General features: G+C 44.3%; 1 protein-coding gene across 23 annotated transcripts in view; it reads right to left on the bottom strand.

Moving 5' to 3' along the window:
- Positions 1 to 19,910, bottom strand: part of UBAP2L (ubiquitin associated protein 2 like) — an 889,182-nt gene that overhangs the window by 637,807 nt on the left and 231,465 nt on the right. For all 23 annotated transcript variants that reach the window (XR_015302630.1, XR_015302632.1, XR_015302629.1 and 20 more), the window contains 2 exons: positions 8,672 to 8,843; positions 5,152 to 5,221 (listed from right to left, as the gene is read on the bottom strand). Coding sequence is in view for 18 of the 23 variants with exons in the window: in XM_086947511.1 (XP_086803637.1) it covers positions 5,152 to 5,221; positions 8,672 to 8,843 (242 nt within the window). In the remaining 5 variants the exon portion in view is untranslated. The remainder of the gene's footprint in view (positions 1 to 5,151; positions 5,222 to 8,671; positions 8,844 to 19,910) is intronic.

The raw sequence follows: 19,910 nt of genomic DNA on the forward strand, positions 1-19,910 counted from the left end.
CAAGTGCTCCGGAAACTGCACTAAGGAGTCCCATAAACATCGGTCCTACTGACCCAGGAGAGCCGTGGCACTAGTGGCTTTCATGGACGTTGCTGCCGTACCACACCTTCCTTCCTGCGGAATCCATCATACGGCTCTCCTTGTCCGGAGGCACCGTAGAGGAAGGGGCAGTAGCGTGTTGCTTCCTAGCCGCCGTGACGATCACTGAATCGGGCACCGGGTCCGATCTAAGGAACGCCGGTTCGGAGTCTGGGGCTCTGTATTTTTTCTGCTGTCGGGAAGGAGCAGATTTCGTGGACGCCGGAGTCAGGAAGAGCTCCATAGCCGGCTCCTCCAGCCTGGCACCAAGGGTAACAAGGGCCAAAACAAATGCTTCTTGTGCAGGGTCTCGAAAATCACTGACGTAGGTGTGGGGAACGTCAGCGTAATTCCCAGCTTTGCCGCCCCTCTCAACAACACAATGTCATCCACCGGTGACACCCTCGTAACTGGTGAATCCGATAAGGTGGGCGAGTAGTCGCGGGCACTGTTAGAGTCGGTGCGCAGGGACCTGGATATGTCCCTCCGGTGACGGCGTCTTGACCACGTTGAAGAATGACGGTCCCTCCTTGACCGGTGTCTCCTCCTTGACAGTGACCTTGATCTCCTAGGCCTAGGGCGATCCACTTGCCGTACTGGAGGGGAAAGCCGCGGAGGCCGAACCGGAAGCCTAGGATGTGGAGGCCCCGTAGGCGGCGATGGAAGGCGCAGCAAAAATACAGACCGTGGAGGAGGCAGTGGTGGAGGAGGAGGAGGAGGAGGAAGATTAGGAGGAGGTGGAGGATTACGAGGAGGAGGATCCTTAGGCAACGGAGGAGAAGGAGGATCCTTAGGCAACGGAGGAGTAGGCGTCCTGGGCCTAAGTGGCGAGTAGGTCTGAAAACAATCAGAGTCCGCAGACCGCACCACTCTTCTCTTCTTCCTCTGTACATTCCTTGAGGATGTTCTAGAGGCCGATCTCTTCCGAGACGAGCGCCGGCACGACCGTGGGCTCGTGGAGGCTGAAGACAGGGTGACTACCGAGTTCATGGACACAGTCCTGCCCCTTAAACGTCCCCTGCTCTACTTCTTTCCTCGACGTCGACCTCTTTTTCGTCGAACGTCTCGACGTCTATACATCCCTCGACGTCTAGCCTCTCCTCCACGACGAACGGCGGTGTGGCCTAGACGGCAAGCGCCAGTGTCTCCCGGACCCCTCTCGACGTCGATGGTGTCTCGACGTCTAAGCAGTCCTAGACGTCGACCTCGTCCGAAGTCTCTACGTCGGTCCCCTCTACGTCAAACGGCGATGTTGCTTCGACCCAGAGCCCTGGCACGATCGGAAACAGATGGTGGTCAACCCCCTAGACGCCGAGGCTATCGACGTAGACTGAGATCTGTGCCGTTTTCTTGCCTTGTCTTCACTGGGGAGCCCCCCAGAGGCCGAAGCATGGGTAGAGGACGAAGTCACTCCATGCCCAGACCCACCTTGGTCTTGCTGTCTCCTCTGCTTCAGTCCTTGGAGCCGGATCTTCTCTGTCCTTCAGGGTCCTCCTGGAGAATTGTTGGCAAATTCCACAGTCTTCAGGGCCATGAGAGGATGGGAGACAGAGGATACAAACCCTGTGAGGGCATGTCTATGCCTTCTTCCTGGCACACTCAGGGCACTGTCGAACAAGGCATGCATATTCGACAAAAGAGTGGGCAAAACTGGCCAAAAACTCCAGAAACAGGTAGAAGAATCAGTCAGACGTTGAGTGAAACTCTAAACACTTTAAAAGTGCCAAAAAAATTGAAAAAACACCCAAAAAAGGAAGAGCTCAATGCTCCAGGATCCTGTAAGCAGGAGCCGGAAAAAAGAACTGAAAGTAAAAGGAGTATGCTGTGCATCATGGGATAGCGCGGGTCTCTGGAGAGTTCCTTAAAGGTACTGTATCCTTTTCCAGACCTATAATTGCAGCCTATGGGGGCTTGTCTGTCTATCCCTTCCTCTCTATCATTCTAAGGATTTTGTGAAGGGGAAGTTTCTCTATGGTGAAACTTAAGACTGTGTTACACGTGATGTTGGTGGAATATCCTTTGCATTTCTAGTTGAAGTACTGGACAGTGTAGCCTTGTAGGTATAGGCTGCATTATTGTCTTTAAGTGTCTATGCAGGTCTGCACTGAGGACAGCTTAAGAGATTATTTTTTATTGCTGCGGGGTCCACCGACATGGGCGGGACTATTAACTAGATTATGACTATACACAGAGATCCCCTTCTACAGAAGTTTGGTACCAAACTTGTCAGTCTTCAGTGTATTCCATTTTGTAAACGGTGATCGCACAGACGCCCAAACAGCAGCCCGGGAATACGTGCCGTGTGACATAATTCGCCACAAGCATAGACTACCCGGCTGCGCCAAAAGAATCATTATATAAAGAATTTCGCTCTAAAATAGAACCGAAGACAGAACGGACACACGTCTGGATTGGGACATTAACACATGTATGCATTGTGAGAAACCTGTGAGGATCCCGAAGATACAATTGAAAATGAAATAAGAATCTAGAACGAAATTGAAATTCTTAATTGTTTTTTAATCTGAGGAGTGTGGACTTTCGTGATTATCTGAAAGCGACCCCAAACATAAATATAATAAACAACGTATACTACTCGCCGAGATGCAACTGCATCGGTGAGATACAGTTTTTGGAGAAACATATAGAGACTGTCCTGAAGGAGGCCATAATCAACTAAGGTTTCCGAAACGCGTCGACGCATTTACAACGAGTCATATTCGGAGTTGTCAACAAATGATTTGGTTATAAGGAAAGATTATTCCTCCCATTGTTGTCAAACGGGGGCCCGAAGTGACATGATTAAGACAGATACTAGTGTCTTTCCCCATTCTTTCTCCATTTCCACACTAGGTGGTTTTAATTGTGTAATTATATGTTTTTAATTAGTAATGCATAAGAATTCATATGTTTTTTATTTGAAATAAATTGTATATTTTTACATATAGATTGTTTTTTCCTTCTGGTGAGTGTTTCCCTAGCCAACAGATTGTGAGTTGAGTGACTGTTGTAGATTGAGTATGATATATTTCTGAATTCCGTTTAGGATCAGAAAAACGAATCTCCCATAGGGAAAATACCTTCTTTTACTTGACAGTATATTGGTGCTCAATTTCCCTACGGGTAACTACGAGCCCCTCTCTTTTGATTACAACAGTCTTCAGTGTAGCCATTATGGTGCAGTGGAGTTCGTAATGACAACCTCCCAGCACCATATACTCTTAATGGCATCACTGCACACAGTGCCCAGGAATGGCCCTGGGTACTGTAGGGGCACATGGCTCATGCACCTGTGCCCACACCTGGGATAGACACCCAGCTAGAGGGGTGACTGAAGTATGCCAGGGCAGTGGGTACTGTGGGCATGGCACACAGGGTTGTGTGCCATGTCGACTTTGTTTAGTTCTGTACTTAGACACTCAGCCTGCAAAGGCAGTGTGTGGGTGCCAGGGTACAGGGCCCCAGAGGGTGGCACAATAAGTGCTCCAGTCCTCAGGGGTCTTCTCTGGTCACCATGCCCTGGGTACCATTTACTAGGGATTGATAGGTGGCCAGAGATGCCAATTGGGTTTTAGTTTCAACAATGTTTTAGGGAAGGAAAACAGACCCCGGGTACCTGGCTGGCAGGAACCCAGGGCACACTCAGTCAAACGACATCTGCAGTTCAGAAAAAAGTGGGGGCATACCAAGGCAAGAAAGATGGCACTCACAGTTATCTTTACCCCATTTTTCAAAAAAGAAACCTACAAATGTTTACTGTTCGACTATTTTTACAGTTCTCTCTGGGGGAGGAACCACAAACCCCAGATGCCGTCAGATTGCAACATGTGTGGCCTAGATATTTACTGTGGGATGAAGGTATGAAGGTTTACGTACAAACTGTCCCAAATATCTACAACAGGTTGCAGAACAGGCGGTAAAACCCTCAGTAGTTAAATGGTTAAGAAGAGACTGGTGGCTTTGAATTTGAAATGTAGCGTACAAAAGCTTGTATGGAAAAAAGCATGCAAACGAATAATGGGCACACTGCTCTGCATTAAAACCATGCAAGCAGTTTATTATCAATTAGGTAGGAGGCTTTGCACAGCTTGACAAGAATGAAAAGATCAGTACACTTGAATCACCAGATTCAATTTAAAGGAGGTGCATTGGGAATCAAACAGTTAAAAGCGCTCAGACACATGGATGTGCAGTGCAGTATGATTTTACTTTGAAAAGTGTCTGCTGGCAAAGACAACAGGTCTCACCTTTTAATGGCTTTACCTGACATTTTGTGTTTGTCAATGCTTTCTACCCAACGCTATTCTGCAAAGGACTAAAGGGAAACACATGATAGTTTGTCAGACAGTATCAAGCAGTTGCAGTGTGATGTTATAAGTGTGCTTTGTCATCACACATCCATCAGGTCGGCAATATTGATTGATTTTTTATACTTTTGCTCTTGGAAGTGGAGAATTTTAAAAATGTACAAAAGTACATTAAGGAAGAGGCAACCTGGTAGCAAATTGGAGCAGTTGCACTTTCCAAAAAAGAAAAGTAAATTCAACTAAAGGGGGCTTGAGAGCAATAAGAGCTTGAAGGGGGCTTTATAATAGTTTTTTTAAATAGGCAGGGCTAAAGAAACATCAACCGGGATGAGAGTATAGGATGGAGACTGGAAGGGTGAAGCAGCACACAAGGGAGAGCGCAAACAAGGGGAAAAAAGGAAAAAGTAATTCCTTGAATGTTACCAATAAAAGGATACAAATGATACAATCAAAGGGATGGTAAGGAAGTAACACAATAGAGGTGGGACAAAAGTAAGCAGAGGAAAGAAAGCCATCAAATAGAAAGCAAAAACTTTGCATACCAATGCATGACACCTAGTTTATAAGAAGCAAAATTATTTGCACTGTGCAAAGTGATAGGTCTTTCTTGTAAAACCAGCACAGAGGGAATGGGACCTGAATAAATAATTCTTATTGCAAAATTACATTAAATGCTCATGTGCTCTGAGGAAAAAGACAGTGCAGAAACCTATGAGGTGCCACCAAAAACAGAAGTATTTATGTATGGGTGTAATGGCATACTTACCAAAAGTCCTGCTGTTGACGTGCGTACAGAGGATGAGGTGGCTATGCTGTTCTGCTGTGCCACTGTACTGCTAAAAGAGGCGATCAAACAATTACAAGCGTCAGTCATACACTACACATCACCACACTCCAGGGGAATAAACATGGCATTTGATACCATACCAAAGACTAATCAAGAAAGCAGAACACTGGGTTTTTGTTTCAGTACCCGCCCCCCCCCTACATTATGCCTAGTATTTGAAGCAACTTTGACTGAGGTGTACTGGGTTCCTGCCAACCAAGTGCCCAGTACCAGGTTTCTTTCCCTAAAAAGTTTTGTTTTCCCTAACTGGCAAAACCTTTAACACCCTCTAATTCCCTAGTAAATTGTACCCCTGGTACCTAGGGTGTGAGGTACTAAAGAGGGTCCCTAAGGGCAGCAGCAAGACTTGTGCCACCCTAAGGAATCCCTCACCAAGCCCATGAAAGGCTGCTATTGCAGGCTACGTGTCTTGGTGCAAACAAGTGAAAACACAACGTGCCAAACACCCCTGGCTAAAGTTTGTTCTAATGAGGTGGATAAGATAATAAATATACAAGGTTGTTTCAGGCCTATGTCCCCCCCGTTTCTCCAATATTTTGTTCTCAGACTACGCACTCCTCACACTGCTCATCCACACGCTCCAATTCTGAACTCTTCAACATGTGACAATGTTTGTTGCTATTTATACCTCAATTCTAAAGCACTATTCCAGTTTCCACCCAAAAACCTTTGCAGGAGTAAATACAAATTAAACAATTTCTTTACAGATTTTGTAGTGTCATCAAACAAAACATTTTATATTAAAATGATAGGGACTATTATATACATAGTGGTTTGTCTCAAGATCACAAAATACAATTCACCTATCAATGTCTATACACAATCACAATAACCACATTGCATATCAGATTATCAGTTCATTGGATACACGGTCCATTTTATATCCACATTTGAATTATAACAACTAAAATTTTAAAAACCTGTAGCTGTGAACGCAGCGTTTCGGTGGATCATATCCAATACAACTACCTGCTTCAGTACAAAGATTTTGTGACAACAATCTAAAATAACGTAATAAAACAATTACTTCTTCTTAAAAAAAAGTCACATTTCAAGAGTTCAGTATCACTACTCATCCATGTTCCTTTTTCTAATTCCAAATGCATATAACACATAGGGGGTTTAGATTAGTACCATTTACAGGACCCAACGGTACCCTTATCTTCAATACATTAATGGCTCTACAGGCTCTGATCCCTTCACCATGTTGGTTCTAAGGGGGATCTGCTCATACATATTTATAATGTTTGATTTATTACTCTACCCATGTGGTTGTTGTACACATGACACCTTCGGCTATTTGATACACTCTCGAAGTCGGTTAAGATATAGAAACCAAGAAACGCCATCACTGTCTTCTTAGAAGTGTATACACAACCTAATTATTTGTTCAATAGAGAGAAACACTTGTTTTCTTCCCAATGACTTTAATAAATCCTTCAATATTGAGTACATTTCTCCGATTTTTCAACTTTCTTGGAGGAACAATGGGCTATAAGAATTAATCACAAAAGGTCACCGTGATTTTCTTGGCGATAGTGGCACTACCTTGAGGCAAAGTACTCCTTACCTTTTTAGTGAATTTCGTTTTTCCTCCAATTTTGAAAGAATTTCTCTAATGCTTCTGCTTTCTTGGAGGTACGATGGGCTCCGAGGATTATTCACAGCATACCCATCAGTGTAAATTACCTTGGTACATAATCTTGCTTATCACTCCAACTCAACTATTAAATATATTAGTGCATTGCTCTAAACCCAGATTTAAGATTTTTATAATTTTTGTGGATGAATACGGAGGTCAGAAGGGATCTTAAGTTATTAGCTGAGAGTGAGGCACTAATATTTAATAGATGCGTTAGAGTGATGAGCTAGATTATGTACCAAGGTAATTTACACTAATAGGTATGCTGGGATTAATCCTCAGAGCATACCGTACCTCCATGAAAGTAGAAATATTAAAGAAATTCTCTTAAAATTGGAGGAAAAATTAAATTCACTAAAGAGGTAAGGAGTTCTTTGCCTCAAGATGTGAACACGTGACTAGGTAGTGCGTGTATATAAGAAAATCAGTGACAGTTTGTGATTAATTCTTATAGCCCATCGTTCTCCAAGAAAGTTGAAAAATCAGAGAAATTCTCAATATTGGAGGATTTATTAAAGTCATTGGGAAGGTAAATAGTGTTCTCTATTGTTGAACAAATAATTAGGTAGTGTTTACACTTCTAAGAAGACAGAGTGATTGTGTTTCTCAGTTTCTATAGCTTAACTGACTACAGGAGTGTATCAAATACCCAAAGGTGTCATGTGTACAACCACACAGGCACAGGAACAAATCAAACATAAATATGTATGAGCAGATCCCTGTTTGAACCAACATAGTACAGTGATCAGAGCCAATAGAGCCATGAATATATTTAAGATTAAGGTACTGTTGGGTCTTGTAAATGGAAACTAATCGAAGCACCCAATGTGTAATATGCATGTGGAATTAGAAAAAAGAAAGATGAAAGAATGTGTAAGGATACTGAACTCTTGAAATGTGACTAATGTTTATGAAGGAGTAATGTGGTTTTATTACATTTTTTTAGATGATTGTCACAAAATCTTTGTCCTGAAGGTGGTTGTATTGGATATGCGCCACCTAAACAGCGCGTCGACAACTACATACTTTTAAAATTGTAGTGGTTAAAATTAAAATGTGAATACATAAAATGCACTTTGTATCCAATGACCTTATTATCTGATATGCAATGTGGTTATTTTGATTGTGTACAGACATTGATAGGTGAACTGTATTCTATTGAGATCTGGAGACAAACCACTGTGTAAATAATAGTCTATCATTTTAATATAAAAATCTGTTTTTACTTGTAGGATTACACTAAATAATCTTTAATAAATGGTTTAATTTGCATTTATTCCTGCAAAGAATTTTGTGGTAACTTTGGAACAGTGCTGTGGGATTGAGGTATAAATAGCAACACAGCAAACATTGTCACAAGTTGAAGAGTTCAGAATTGGTGTGTGTGGATGAGTAGAGAGTGGGTAGTTTGAGGACAAAATATTGAAGAAACTAAGGGGACACCTGTTTTGTGACTGACCCTATCCCCTATGCAAGTAAGATTTCCTCTCCCATTGTGATTGTTTCAGGCCTATGGATGTTTTACACTGTCTGAATGTACATGTTCTACTGTATACTGCCATTTTAATGTACCAGGGATTACCAAATTGACAGCGAACGGTTCAAGCATGTGAATATATAAAAGATCCAGTGTTGGAGATTTGAAGCATATGAATATATGATGCCTCCAACGCAGAACTACTTATTGTGCCTGAAGTCCAAGAACATACCCTCAAACCGACTCCATGCAGAATCCCTCAAACCCACATTGTTAGCAGATAATTTGGAACACACATTTATTTCCAGTGCAGGCTTTACCTGTTATGCTGCTGAGTGGTGGAGAGTTCTTCATTGTGACCTAAGCTACCAAGGGCTGCTGAGTGCTGACTGGCTGATGTCAGCAAAGTGGAAACTGAAACAGTGTCGTTCACAGGTGTGAGGCTTGGTGTGGCTGGGGATTCAGATATCACTGTTGAAGTTGCTGTGATACCTACAAATAGTTGAGTAGATTAAGCCACTTTTGCTTACCTAAATGCCTAAACATTTATTACATTTTAACATCAAACCAATGCAGAGTGAAAACAAACATGAGATTCAAAACTACGTAATTAATACAGCAAATTTACCCACATCCACACAAAACCTTTTGCTTACATTTAAAGTATGCTACAGCTATTTTAGAGCATGAAAGAGGGTTTTGAATGGGTGGAAAAGTGTGGGGCTAAGGAAGCCTAGCCCAGTCGCACACTAAGTTTGATGCCTGTGGCTCGATTGTAGCATGCCAGGCAGAAACAAAATAGGAAAGACTTCAATTGAAATAAATATTTGAAAAAATATATCACCACAATACAATGACTAGACAATGTTTTACAGCTTCTGCATGAAGACAAACTGATTAAGATGTGAAATGTAGACTACTGCCAGTTAAACCTAAGAATTTACTAACATTTACTAAATCAGATCTTAAACACAACAAAGAAGCAATCTTTGAAAAAGCCAATAGTTCATGCCTGCATTTTGACTCCAGGATAAATCATAACAGCCAAGCATTGGATGAGCTAATAGGTCTGGTGTTGACGGCATGCATTTTGCGAGTGCTTGTCCTGCTTTCGCATGGTGTTTTGCAAGACATTGTTGGCTTAAAGTAAAAAAAAAAAAAAGTCTCATAAAGCAGACATTGAAATCGCTGACACAAAGGCAACTACTTTGCATGTGGTTGTGGCCATGTGAAAGAAGAATTTTGACCAATTGATGAAGTAACCAGACCTAAGTGATCTACAACAGATCAATTGAAGAGGGCTGACTGAAAGCCCCCTTAAATAGAATATTAAAATCAATAGGTGTTTGCTAATAGAATTAAATGAGAATACTGATCTGGGTTGAGTCCAATCAAAATACATAAAAACAAAACTGGAAAGAGGCAATAAAGGCAGCTGCATGGTTAAACCAGAACTAAAAAAAATTAAATAAATAAATAAAAAACACTGTGAAAACGTTTGACAGTGTACCAGCACATAACACACGAGAAGTGGTCATCACAGAAAAAGGAGCTCTTGGACAAACACTCACATGATAACGTGGGCAGTGTTTAGGCCACCATCCTAAACCTGGCCCAACTCTGGAACAACTTTTACAAGCAACATTACTACATTTTGAGACATTAATCCCACATCAAAATTTAAAATTAAACAAAACTGGATTAAGCTCTCCAAGTCTGATCTTTGAAATAATCAAACCTGGGAGACAAACTTAATGAGTTTTTCATACGATATTTCAGCCTGACAAATCTTACACATACACACTTATTCTATTCTAAAGACTTGTAGAGCGCATTACTGTGCAAATGGCATGCTAGTGATGGAAGACTCTCACCAGAAAAATCGGAAGATTATAAAGAGGCATAGAAGAACATTTTTAGAACTTTTCTGAAATAAAGGTGTTGTTCGTGAGACACTTACCCAGATGTAGAGCGTTGAGCTTCTTGACAAAAAATAAAAAAGTGCCACCAAGGCATGTCCAACAGATTTTTGGTACCAAAAGCATAAGTGGACAGAACAAATGTCCGAGAGCCAGGGTTATGTGCAAGTTTAGACAAAAGGTAAAAGGAGCTGGTTTGTGTTAAGCCCTGTGGAGCGTGAAGGGATACCATGCAGTGAGTTGAGAGAGGAGAGGGTAAAGTAAGGATAATGTTACTTTCCCAGTAAGCATCTGTTCTTGACATGTAGAGCTGTAGATTCACATGCTTTGCATACTCCTGCCATCTAATGTTGGGTCCGGATGTTCGCAAGTTATTTTTGTTCTCAAGTCTTTCTAGTCACGAGGTAGGTGACGCCTCCTTTCGGTGATAGTGCGCATGGGCATCGACTTCATTGTTAGATTGTTTTCAGCAGAGGGTGAGAATGGAGTTAGTATGTGTAGAATAGAGATGTCCATGTGTATGAAAGTGAATTAAGAACTACAGGAAACTGGGGAGGGGGTGGGCGCATGTGAATCTACAGCTCTACAGGCCAAGAACAAATGCTTACTGGGTAAGTAACATTATCCGTTCAAGGCATGTGAGCTGTAGATCACATGCTTTGCATAGACTATATAGTAGTAAACTCCCAAAGCAGTGGCTAATCTGTAGTAGCCATCTGAAATTGAGTTTTAAGTACCTCTTGACCTTTTGCTGGTTCTCTTGCTAACTCATCTACACAATAGTGTTTGGTGAATGTGTGCAGTGTAGACAATGTTGCTGCCTTACAAATATCAGCTAAGGGAATACTTCTCAAGAAGGCCATAGTAGCCCCTATTTTGTGAGTAGAATGCGATCTATGGGGTACTAACAGTTCTCTTTGCTTTAACCTAACCTGTTTGGATACATTTCACAAACTATCTTGCAATACCCGACTTAGATATAAGACTGCCCTTGTGAGGTGGAGAAAAAGCAACAAATAGTTGCTTTGTTTTCCTAAATTCTTTGGTTCTTTCTATGTAGTAAAGTATAGCATGTCTAACATCAAGTGTTTTTAGAGCTCATTCTGCTACAGAATCAGATTGAGGAAAGAACACAGTTAACTCAACTGTTTGATTTATATGAAAAGCAGAAACTACTTTGGGAGATACTTCGGATTGGTACGAAGAACTTCTTTACAAGTTGAAAAAAAGGCTCTTGTATAGTCAATGCCTGAAATTCACCAACTCTTTAGTGAGGTTATCGTTATGAGGAAAGCCACTTTCCAGGACAGGAATTGTAACTGACATTTGTGCATTGGTTCAAAAGGTGAACCCATTAGCCTTGTAAGGACTATGTTTAAGTTCCACTCTGGTGCAGGGGGAATTCTTGGTGAAATCACACTTTTTAATCCTTCCATGAAGGCGTTAATCACTGGTACTTTGAACAGAGATAAGTGTGGTCTATTTTGCAAGTATGCAGCTACTGCTGCTAGATGTAAACAAATGGGTGTGTAAGCCAGTCCACATTGCTGTAAATGCAACAGATAAATATTGTTCTTTGCATAAGCATCAAGTGGATTGAAATTGTTGTCACAATAGACAACAAACAGTTTCCATTTTGCTGCATAACATGCTGTAGTGGTAGGCTTTCTAGCCTCTGAAAATATGAAAACAAGTTACTTACCTGTAACTTTGGTTCCCCAGTATTGGTAACTTTCGGATTCCCATGCTTTTGTTTCATTCCCAGTCGTCGGAATGGGAGTCTCGGTAACAAAAATACCATAGCAGTAGGTACAAAAGAGAAAGAACAAGCATTTGCAATGCAATAGGTCTTGCATTAGGAAAGTTTGAGCTTTTGGTGTTGTAAATGACAATTTTTTTATTTGTGTTGGTTTTGAAAATAGCGAAATTAATAGCTTTGTCATTTACAATGCCAATAGTTTTTACTTTCGCAAATGTGACACCTATAGCATTTGTAATGCAATATGTGTTGTATTTACGTGCCTTAGATGTATTGATATTACAAATAACAATGGTTTTTAATTTTTTTAAATAAAAATTTAAATAAAAGTTATTGTAATTTATAATGGCAATAGCTGAAACTTTTGTAAATAACTTGTGAAGATTATCAGTGTATTTTATAGTGACGAAAATCCAAGAACAGAAGTGAAATATTAACATCTTTTTGTGACATTTGTAATAAAGCTTGAAACATTGAGAGAACATATTTGAACCAGTTGTTGAATGGTTGCAAGGATTGATGCTGTGGTGGGGCGGAGTGATGCTGTGGTGATGCGATAGATAGAGGGAGGGCGATAGATGGATAGAGTGAGGGCGAAAGATAGACTGATGTGCAAAGAAAGCATGGAATAAAAATATTTCCTTGTGAATGCACTTGTCTCTACTTTTACACTAATCTAAGAATTTTGTAAGGTATTTCGGAATCCTAAAAAGCCCCAGTGGCCTGGGCCGGGCATCATTCCCACCAAGACATGAAAGCGAAACTGCTTTCACGTCATTTCTTGAGACAAATGAAATACCATGCTCTAGACAAAAGATGCAATAGTTCTCGCCTTTCATTAAGTTAAAGCCATTTGCTTTGCTATACAATACCATTAGCAAAGCAAATGTCTTTAACTTAATCAAAGGCGAGACCTATTGCATTTTTAATGCAATAGGACTCGCATTTGCGAGAGTTTAAACTATTGGCATTGCAAATGAATGCATTTTATTAATCTGTTTTGATAATTAACACAAATAAAAAGCATGGTCATTTACAATGCCAATAGCTCAAACTCTTGTAAATGCGAGACCTATTTAATTTCAAAGAAGCAACAGCCATTATAATCCCCTGCAGCGTGGAAAGTGAAAATGCCCATGGCGCGCTGAATGTTGCAGGAAAGCATTTCGTGCCTGCAGTAGGAGAAACTCATTAAAGAAAACAGTGCTTATAGACTAAATTAGACATACTGTGTAACAAAAGAAGTAAAAGGGCCAGTCCTCATGGGAGGTTACAAATTAAGATAAGGCGGACAAAGGAGGGACTAACAAGTCAATTAACGAATCAGAAGCCAGCATTTTCAAAAGACAATGGCACAAGCCAATGAAAGATATGGGGGGGGAGGGGGGGGGGGGGGGGGTGTTTGGGGGAGTGGGCGGAGCTTAATGTCATTAATAAAATACAGAATTCCTCGCAGAGCAGCGCATGCGCTGCACTGGTTCGACCTAAAAAGGGGTTGAAATATTGTAATTTAGCAATGGTGGTGGGTGCTGACCAGTGGGCGCTGCTGAAGGCAAGAAACTAAGAGTTCCATGTGCTGGGTTACACAACACACACAGCTTAGGCTCTCTTGTTCCATTGAAAGTGTACAGAAGACCAGCGTGCCATCAGATCTGTTTGTGCCCTGTGTCTCGCACAAAGGCAAGAACTATTTGTGAAACCTCTAGCGTGGTTTTTCTCCAACAATTGAACATTATATAAAGCTGCTAACGGAGCAGATTCCACGTTTCGTGTCTGCTCGCTAGTGATTTTGTTTCACAAAGAGATTCATTTGTTTTTAAAGTGGACGGGTCCGTCGTCTCCCACTGATTAGGAGCATATGAGGTTTAGATGCTCTGAAGCCTTATACAAGTGGACATCTAGGGCACCTTCTGTGCAAGGTGAACACTGCGAAGGATGCCCCGAGAACCCCTACAGAAGGCAGGGAAGTGGCTTTCATTGCGCAGCAGGTGCAGTGGTGCAGGCACCAAGAGGCCGCAGGGGTACACTGAGCCCTGATAATTACCGTGGGCTCATTGTGATCCTTGAAATAGGGCTACGCTACCAACAGCAGACACCATTCAGCAACGGCGTATCCAGCTTGAGGAAATATGTCCAGCTTGCATGTTGAGTCCTGGCTAAAATGTAAAAAAAAAAAAAAACGACTACGCAGTGAAACAAGCAAAATAAAAAAATAATTTCAAAAAGTTTATTATCTGTGTATCCAGCACAAGCTCAAATGAAAAACTGGTTTAATGTGGTATGATTCACGGTACTTTGAGATGTAAAACATTCCCTTGTGTACTGTAAAGCAAACAATTTGTGGGAGGCGGAATGATATTAACAAAGAATCCACTGGGGGCACTTCGCAAAGGTACCTAGAAAGCTTAGTCAAATCCAGCGGTGAGAAGTCTGAACTCTTAACACTGTGCAGCACATGGAGTTACAGGGACCATTTGTTAAACGCGGAACCGTGTGTGGTTGATGTAAAGTGCAGAAGGCGTGCGCGAAAAGTTCACACACAAATATTGTAAACGACAAAATAAAAACACACCACACCCCTCGGTACCACAACTACAGGCTCGCACCACCAGGGGTCAGCAGACAGCGGAGCTCTCACTGCTCATAGCGAGTGAGACTTCGCATTCCAGGGGATTCCCTCCTTCGCCTTTCCCATTGAGGACGCTTACCCCACGAGCAGCTCACACACAGAAGACCCCAGCTCCAGCAGCAACAGTCCCTGGACGTTCATCCTTGCAGAGCCCATGGAAGACCGACACCTACGTCTTGTGTGCACGAGTGTCCCACCAGGACGGTGCAGCTCCTAGGTTCCCGTGCACTAGTGCTAATCTAAGAGCAGAGAAACCCCCTGGCCCCCCTCACCAGCACTCACCCCGGAATAGTACGGGCTGCTGCCTCTCTTGTACAAGTGTCCACAGCAGTGCCAAATACTTTAGCGCAATTACACGTTGTAGAACACATTCATGTGTTTCTACGCTGGCCGTGTTAGATTACAGAACTGTGGGCAGCGCGTACAGAGATCTTTGCCTTGTGCAGTCTGCAGCAGGTTACAACACGTGTGAGTGTCGAGGCTCGGGCAGAGCTGGTGGGGGTGCTGCAATGGGTTACGGTTGGGGTGCCCCCTTAGAATCCGTGGACAGCGGGGGGGGGGGGGGGTGAGGGGGTGAATCGTTTGAAGGAAGGTTTTCATTATCATCGGTTTCTTTGCTGCAGGCTCTGGAGGGAGATTGCATTTAGCCTGTGTTTGGGGAAAGTGAAGGATTGATTGATGGGGCTGAAACCGGAGACTGCCGGGCCTTGCTCTTTGAGCTCAGAAGGCAGCCTGGCCAGCAGTGTCAGGGAGGCTTCTCGCCGTCATCTGTTGCAGGCTGAAATATATTAGCACGCTAATCAGCCGAGGTATGCCTTGTTGCCAGTACATCGATGCAGTCTGTCTTACATAAAAACAAGCTCTTGGCATTGCTGTGGGGAGGGGAGGAGAAATGCGAGACACGGCCTGGCGGCCATGAAGTGTGAAGCAGTCCCTTTGAAGTATGCACGGCCTCGCAGCCGTGAAAAAAGTGTGAACAAGCAACAAATGGCTTTCATGGGGTGATGCAAGGCAGGTGGATAGAAGCGCGTTCACGAGACCACATGCACTTCTGGAAACCCGCATTTCTGAGAGCTTAGTTTAGCTCTTAGTTTAGCCCCTATAGTCTCGTCCTATTCATTCCTTGCGGAATGAAATAGGACGAGACCTAAAAAAGGCCTAGGCCTCATTCCCTTTTGTAGCATATCACCCTCCTGAAGGAACCTAAGAGCCTCAGATTTTCGTAGCCGTTGTGTACCAGTCACCATATCTGTCGTAGGCTGAGCTTTCCTCTGGGAGGTGGGTGGGCGCATGGGAATCTATGAAAGTTACCAATACTGGGGAACGAATAGTTTACCTGTCGGTGTAGTTTTGCAGCTTGAAGATCTTTCTGGATTCACTATGCTGTGCATATTCCGCGGTCTTGTGGTTGGGTCCAAATTCGTAGTCTTTTTTTTTTTGTAGCCCATGTGGGCGTCGGCGTCACACCTCCTCGGGTGTATTTCCGGTGACGTCGGCATGCTTCCTGCTGAAGCTCCCACTCTTGGGCGCCATCTTCGGATTCTTTTTTCCGTTTTTCTCTCGTTTCCGAAGCAATGGCCATGTTCTATTTAGGTGAGAATTTTACCGTTTTGCATTTAAAGTCCTGTCTACTTCTCTTTTTTTTTTTTTTTTTTTTTTGACCACCTCTTCTCTCTGCAGCCTCATCTTTCTGGCGGAGGTGGGTGGGTTCGCTAGTGAATCCAGAAAGATCTTCAAGCTGCAAAACTACACAGACAGGTAAGAAACTATTCGTTTTGCAGCGTGAATCTTTCTGGATTCACTATGCTGTGCATAGATTTTGTAGCGGTTTCTCATTTCTGTGGCGGCTGGGTGGAAGATGAGCGTTTGTTATTGAATATGTGCTGGAGCACCTTTTGTCCGACTTGTACTTCCTTGTTCATCTGAATATCCACGCAGTAGTGCTTCTTGAACGTGTGCACCGAAGCCCATGTTGCCGCCAGGCATATGTCCTGTATGGGCGTGTTAGCCAGGAAAGCTATTGTAGCCCCCTTCTTCCTAGTGGAGTGGGCACGCGCCCCCTCTGCTAGTTCTTGTCCTGCCCTTTTGTGGCAGAGTTGAATTGTTTGCGCGATCCACCGTGCTATAGTGTTCTTGGTTACTGCTTTGCCCATGTAACTGTTGGCGAACGAAACAAAGAACTGTTTTGTTTTCCTGTGTCCCTTTGTCCTCTCAATGTAATGCATGACTGCCCTTCTGGCGTCTAGGGTGTGCAGAGCTCGCTCTGCGCTAGTGGTTGGTTTTTGGAAAAAACTCAGTATCTGTATGGACTGGTTCATGTGGAATTTGGACACCACCTTCGGCATGAAGTGTGGGTCGGTCCTCATCACAACCCGATCATTGTGTATTTGTATGTAGGGTTCCTGTAGCGTTAGCGCTTGCAGCTCCCTTACTCTGCGTAAGGACGTTATTGCAACCAGGAAAGCTGTTTTCATAGTTAGCATCTTTAAGGAGGCCTTGTGAAGTGGTTCAAAGGGCTCCTTCATGAGTTCCGTCAGGACTACGTTCAAGTTCCATGCCGGTGGCGGCACACGCTTGGGTGGTGCGATCCTCTTCGCTCCTTCCAGGAACCTCTTCACAACCTGTGATGTGAAGAAGCTTCTGCCCATCTCACCCCTTGTGTAGGCTACTATAGCTGCCAAGTGAACTCAAGGAGGACGAGCTGAGGTTTTTCTCCAGTAAGTGCATCAGGTATTTTAGCACTGTGGAGTCCTTCATTTTATTGTGAAGTCTCTCGCCTGCACCACATCGTGAATCTTTTCCACTTTGCGACATAGCACTTCCGTGTGCTGGGCCTTCGTGCCTCCCGAAGGACCCGGAGGGTGCTCTCTGGTAGTCTCAAATGTGCGAACTCTATGTCCTCAGGAGCCATGCTACTAGGCTCATGCTCTCTGGCTCTGGGTCCTTTCTTCTGCCGAATCTGTGGGGTGCACTCTGTGTCATCTCCATGATCTGCGAGTACCATGTCTGCCTCGCCCACTGTGGCGCGACCAGTATCAGGGTCATGTTGCTCGCTCTGCACTTGCTCAGTACTCTGTGCATCAGTGGTATCGGGGGGGGGGAAAAGCGTAAGCAAATGTCCCGGACCAATCTATCCATAGGGCATTCCCAAGGGACCCCTCTTCGGGTTGTCTGGATGCGAAGTTTTGGCATTTTGCATTCTGGCGTGTTGCAAACAGGTCCACTGATGGCGTTCCCCACCTGTTGAACAACCACCTTGTCTACTGAGCATTGAGCTCCCACTCGTGGGATGCCGATGTCTGTCTGCTCATCCAGTCTGCCTGAATGTTCTCCTTCCCTGGTAGGTGTATGGCTAGCAGGTCTATCAGGAAGAAGCAAAAGAAGTTCTACAAAAGCAAGCCATAGAACGGGTTCCCTTCAAGGAAAGAAACAAGGGAATATACTCAACGTCCATCTCCATCCATCCTTTTGCTCTCCTTATCTGGCGGTGGGCCCGAGGTAGTGGATACGCTCGCCCTCTTCCTAGCTGTGGCCGTGATAATGGAGTCTGCGGAGACCATGCCCTGAATGTAGGCCGGGTCCTTTGAGGAGTGTTTGTACTTCTTCTCTGTTCTGGGAGTTACCGCCTTGCATGTTGGGGGCTCCTTGAATGCTTCCTTCCCCTGAGCCAAGACGCTGTCGAGCATTGGAAGGAACTGGCTCCTTGTTTGTGTTGGGAGCAAAGTCTCTAGAAGGAAGTCTGCTTTCTGCTTTTCCTCGTCGAGCTTGAGCTTGAATGCTGCTGCGGCAGATTGTATCACCGAGTTGTATGCCCCGATGTCGTCCGGCGGCGAGGGCCTCGAGGGGTATGTGTCGACCACCTCCTCCGGGCTGTCAGTGTCGACATCTATGTAGTCTACCTCCTGTAGGTCAGAGGGGGCCGACTCTGCATCCGTCCTGCTGTCCTCTTCCTCCCCATAGCTGTAGCTATCGTAGGCGTTGCCGAACTCTTCCTGGTAGTCGAGCACCTAAACGTCCTGGTCCTGGGCGATCTCTTCCTCCTCCTCGACCACCTCCACCACCGGTGGCGTAGTCTTGTGAGGGATCGTGAAGGCCTTCATCTTAGCGTCGAAATCCTTCTTACGCTGCATGATGTTCTCCATTTCGGCCTCGAGACGCCTTCTCTTCTTCTCCATCTCAACCGCGTGTTCCGCGTCGGATGGGTCGGCCGCTCTTTTCGGCTGCTGGCTCAGTGCCGTGCCTTTCGGTGTCGAAGTTTGACGTCGAAGCCGAATCGGGTTTTGGGTCTGTGGTCGGAGTCGTTAGTTTAGGGTCTTTCTCCCTCGGCGTCGATCGATCCCTTACGTGGACGATTTTCGAAGTCTTCTGCTGATCAGCAGCTCTCGGCGCCGGGGACTCCTTCTCAGAGGATCCGCTGGGCCTGTGAGTAGTCGTGGACGCCGCCTTTTTTGGCGTTGGCGCTTTCGGGGCCTTGCCCTCGATCTTTCGAGACTCAGAGTCTCTCGGGTTCCTTGGGCCCGAAGAGTCTCCTACCTTATCAGAAGTCTTCGTGTAATCGGTCTCTACGACCGTGTAGCTGTCGTCTTCAGCGGCAGCGTTGTCTTCTTCCTCGGAGGACATCCCCAGGTCGTAGAGGGATGGAGTCGGGCCCTTCCCCTGCAGGGCGTCGTGTGCTACCCTCTGTAGGAGAGTAGGGTCTGCAATCCTATGATCACCCAGATTTTTTGCTTTTGTTTCACTGGTTTACGACTTTCTCTGGCTGTGGGCCTGCTAATCAGACCCACAGCCTAGCTGTTCTCTCACTAAATTGACATGTGTACCTTAGGTGCATTATCCAATTGGTACTGGGCCACCTTATCAGACCCTGTAACTCAGGGCATAGGTGTACCCAGGGCCTACCAGGGGCTGAAGCATGTTTTATGCCACCCCTGGATGGCCAGCTAAATCTGACACAACTGGCTGCACGACAGCTGGGGCAAGGTGGTGTAATCACCCTTTGCTTTAGATATAGTATACCTATATCTAACCCTAAAAATGGACACACAGATTCCTATCAGTCACTCCTAAGGCAGGCCTTGACAATCCTGAAGGCAGAGTGCTTGGAATCGTGTGAGATGGTGCTCTGGCATGAGCTGAGCCCGTTTGCAGCTTGCGGAACCAAGTCCAAATAGCTGTTCCATGATATTGCATACCATATACTCTTAAGTGCATTATAATCCTCGCGGTTAAATGCTATCTCTGGTATTGCTTTA

This window comes from Lissotriton vulgaris, chromosome 12, assembly GCF_964263255.1.
Source record: "Lissotriton vulgaris chromosome 12, aLisVul1.2, whole genome shotgun sequence".
Classification (NCBI taxonomy): domain Eukaryota; kingdom Metazoa; phylum Chordata; class Amphibia; order Caudata; family Salamandridae; genus Lissotriton; species Lissotriton vulgaris.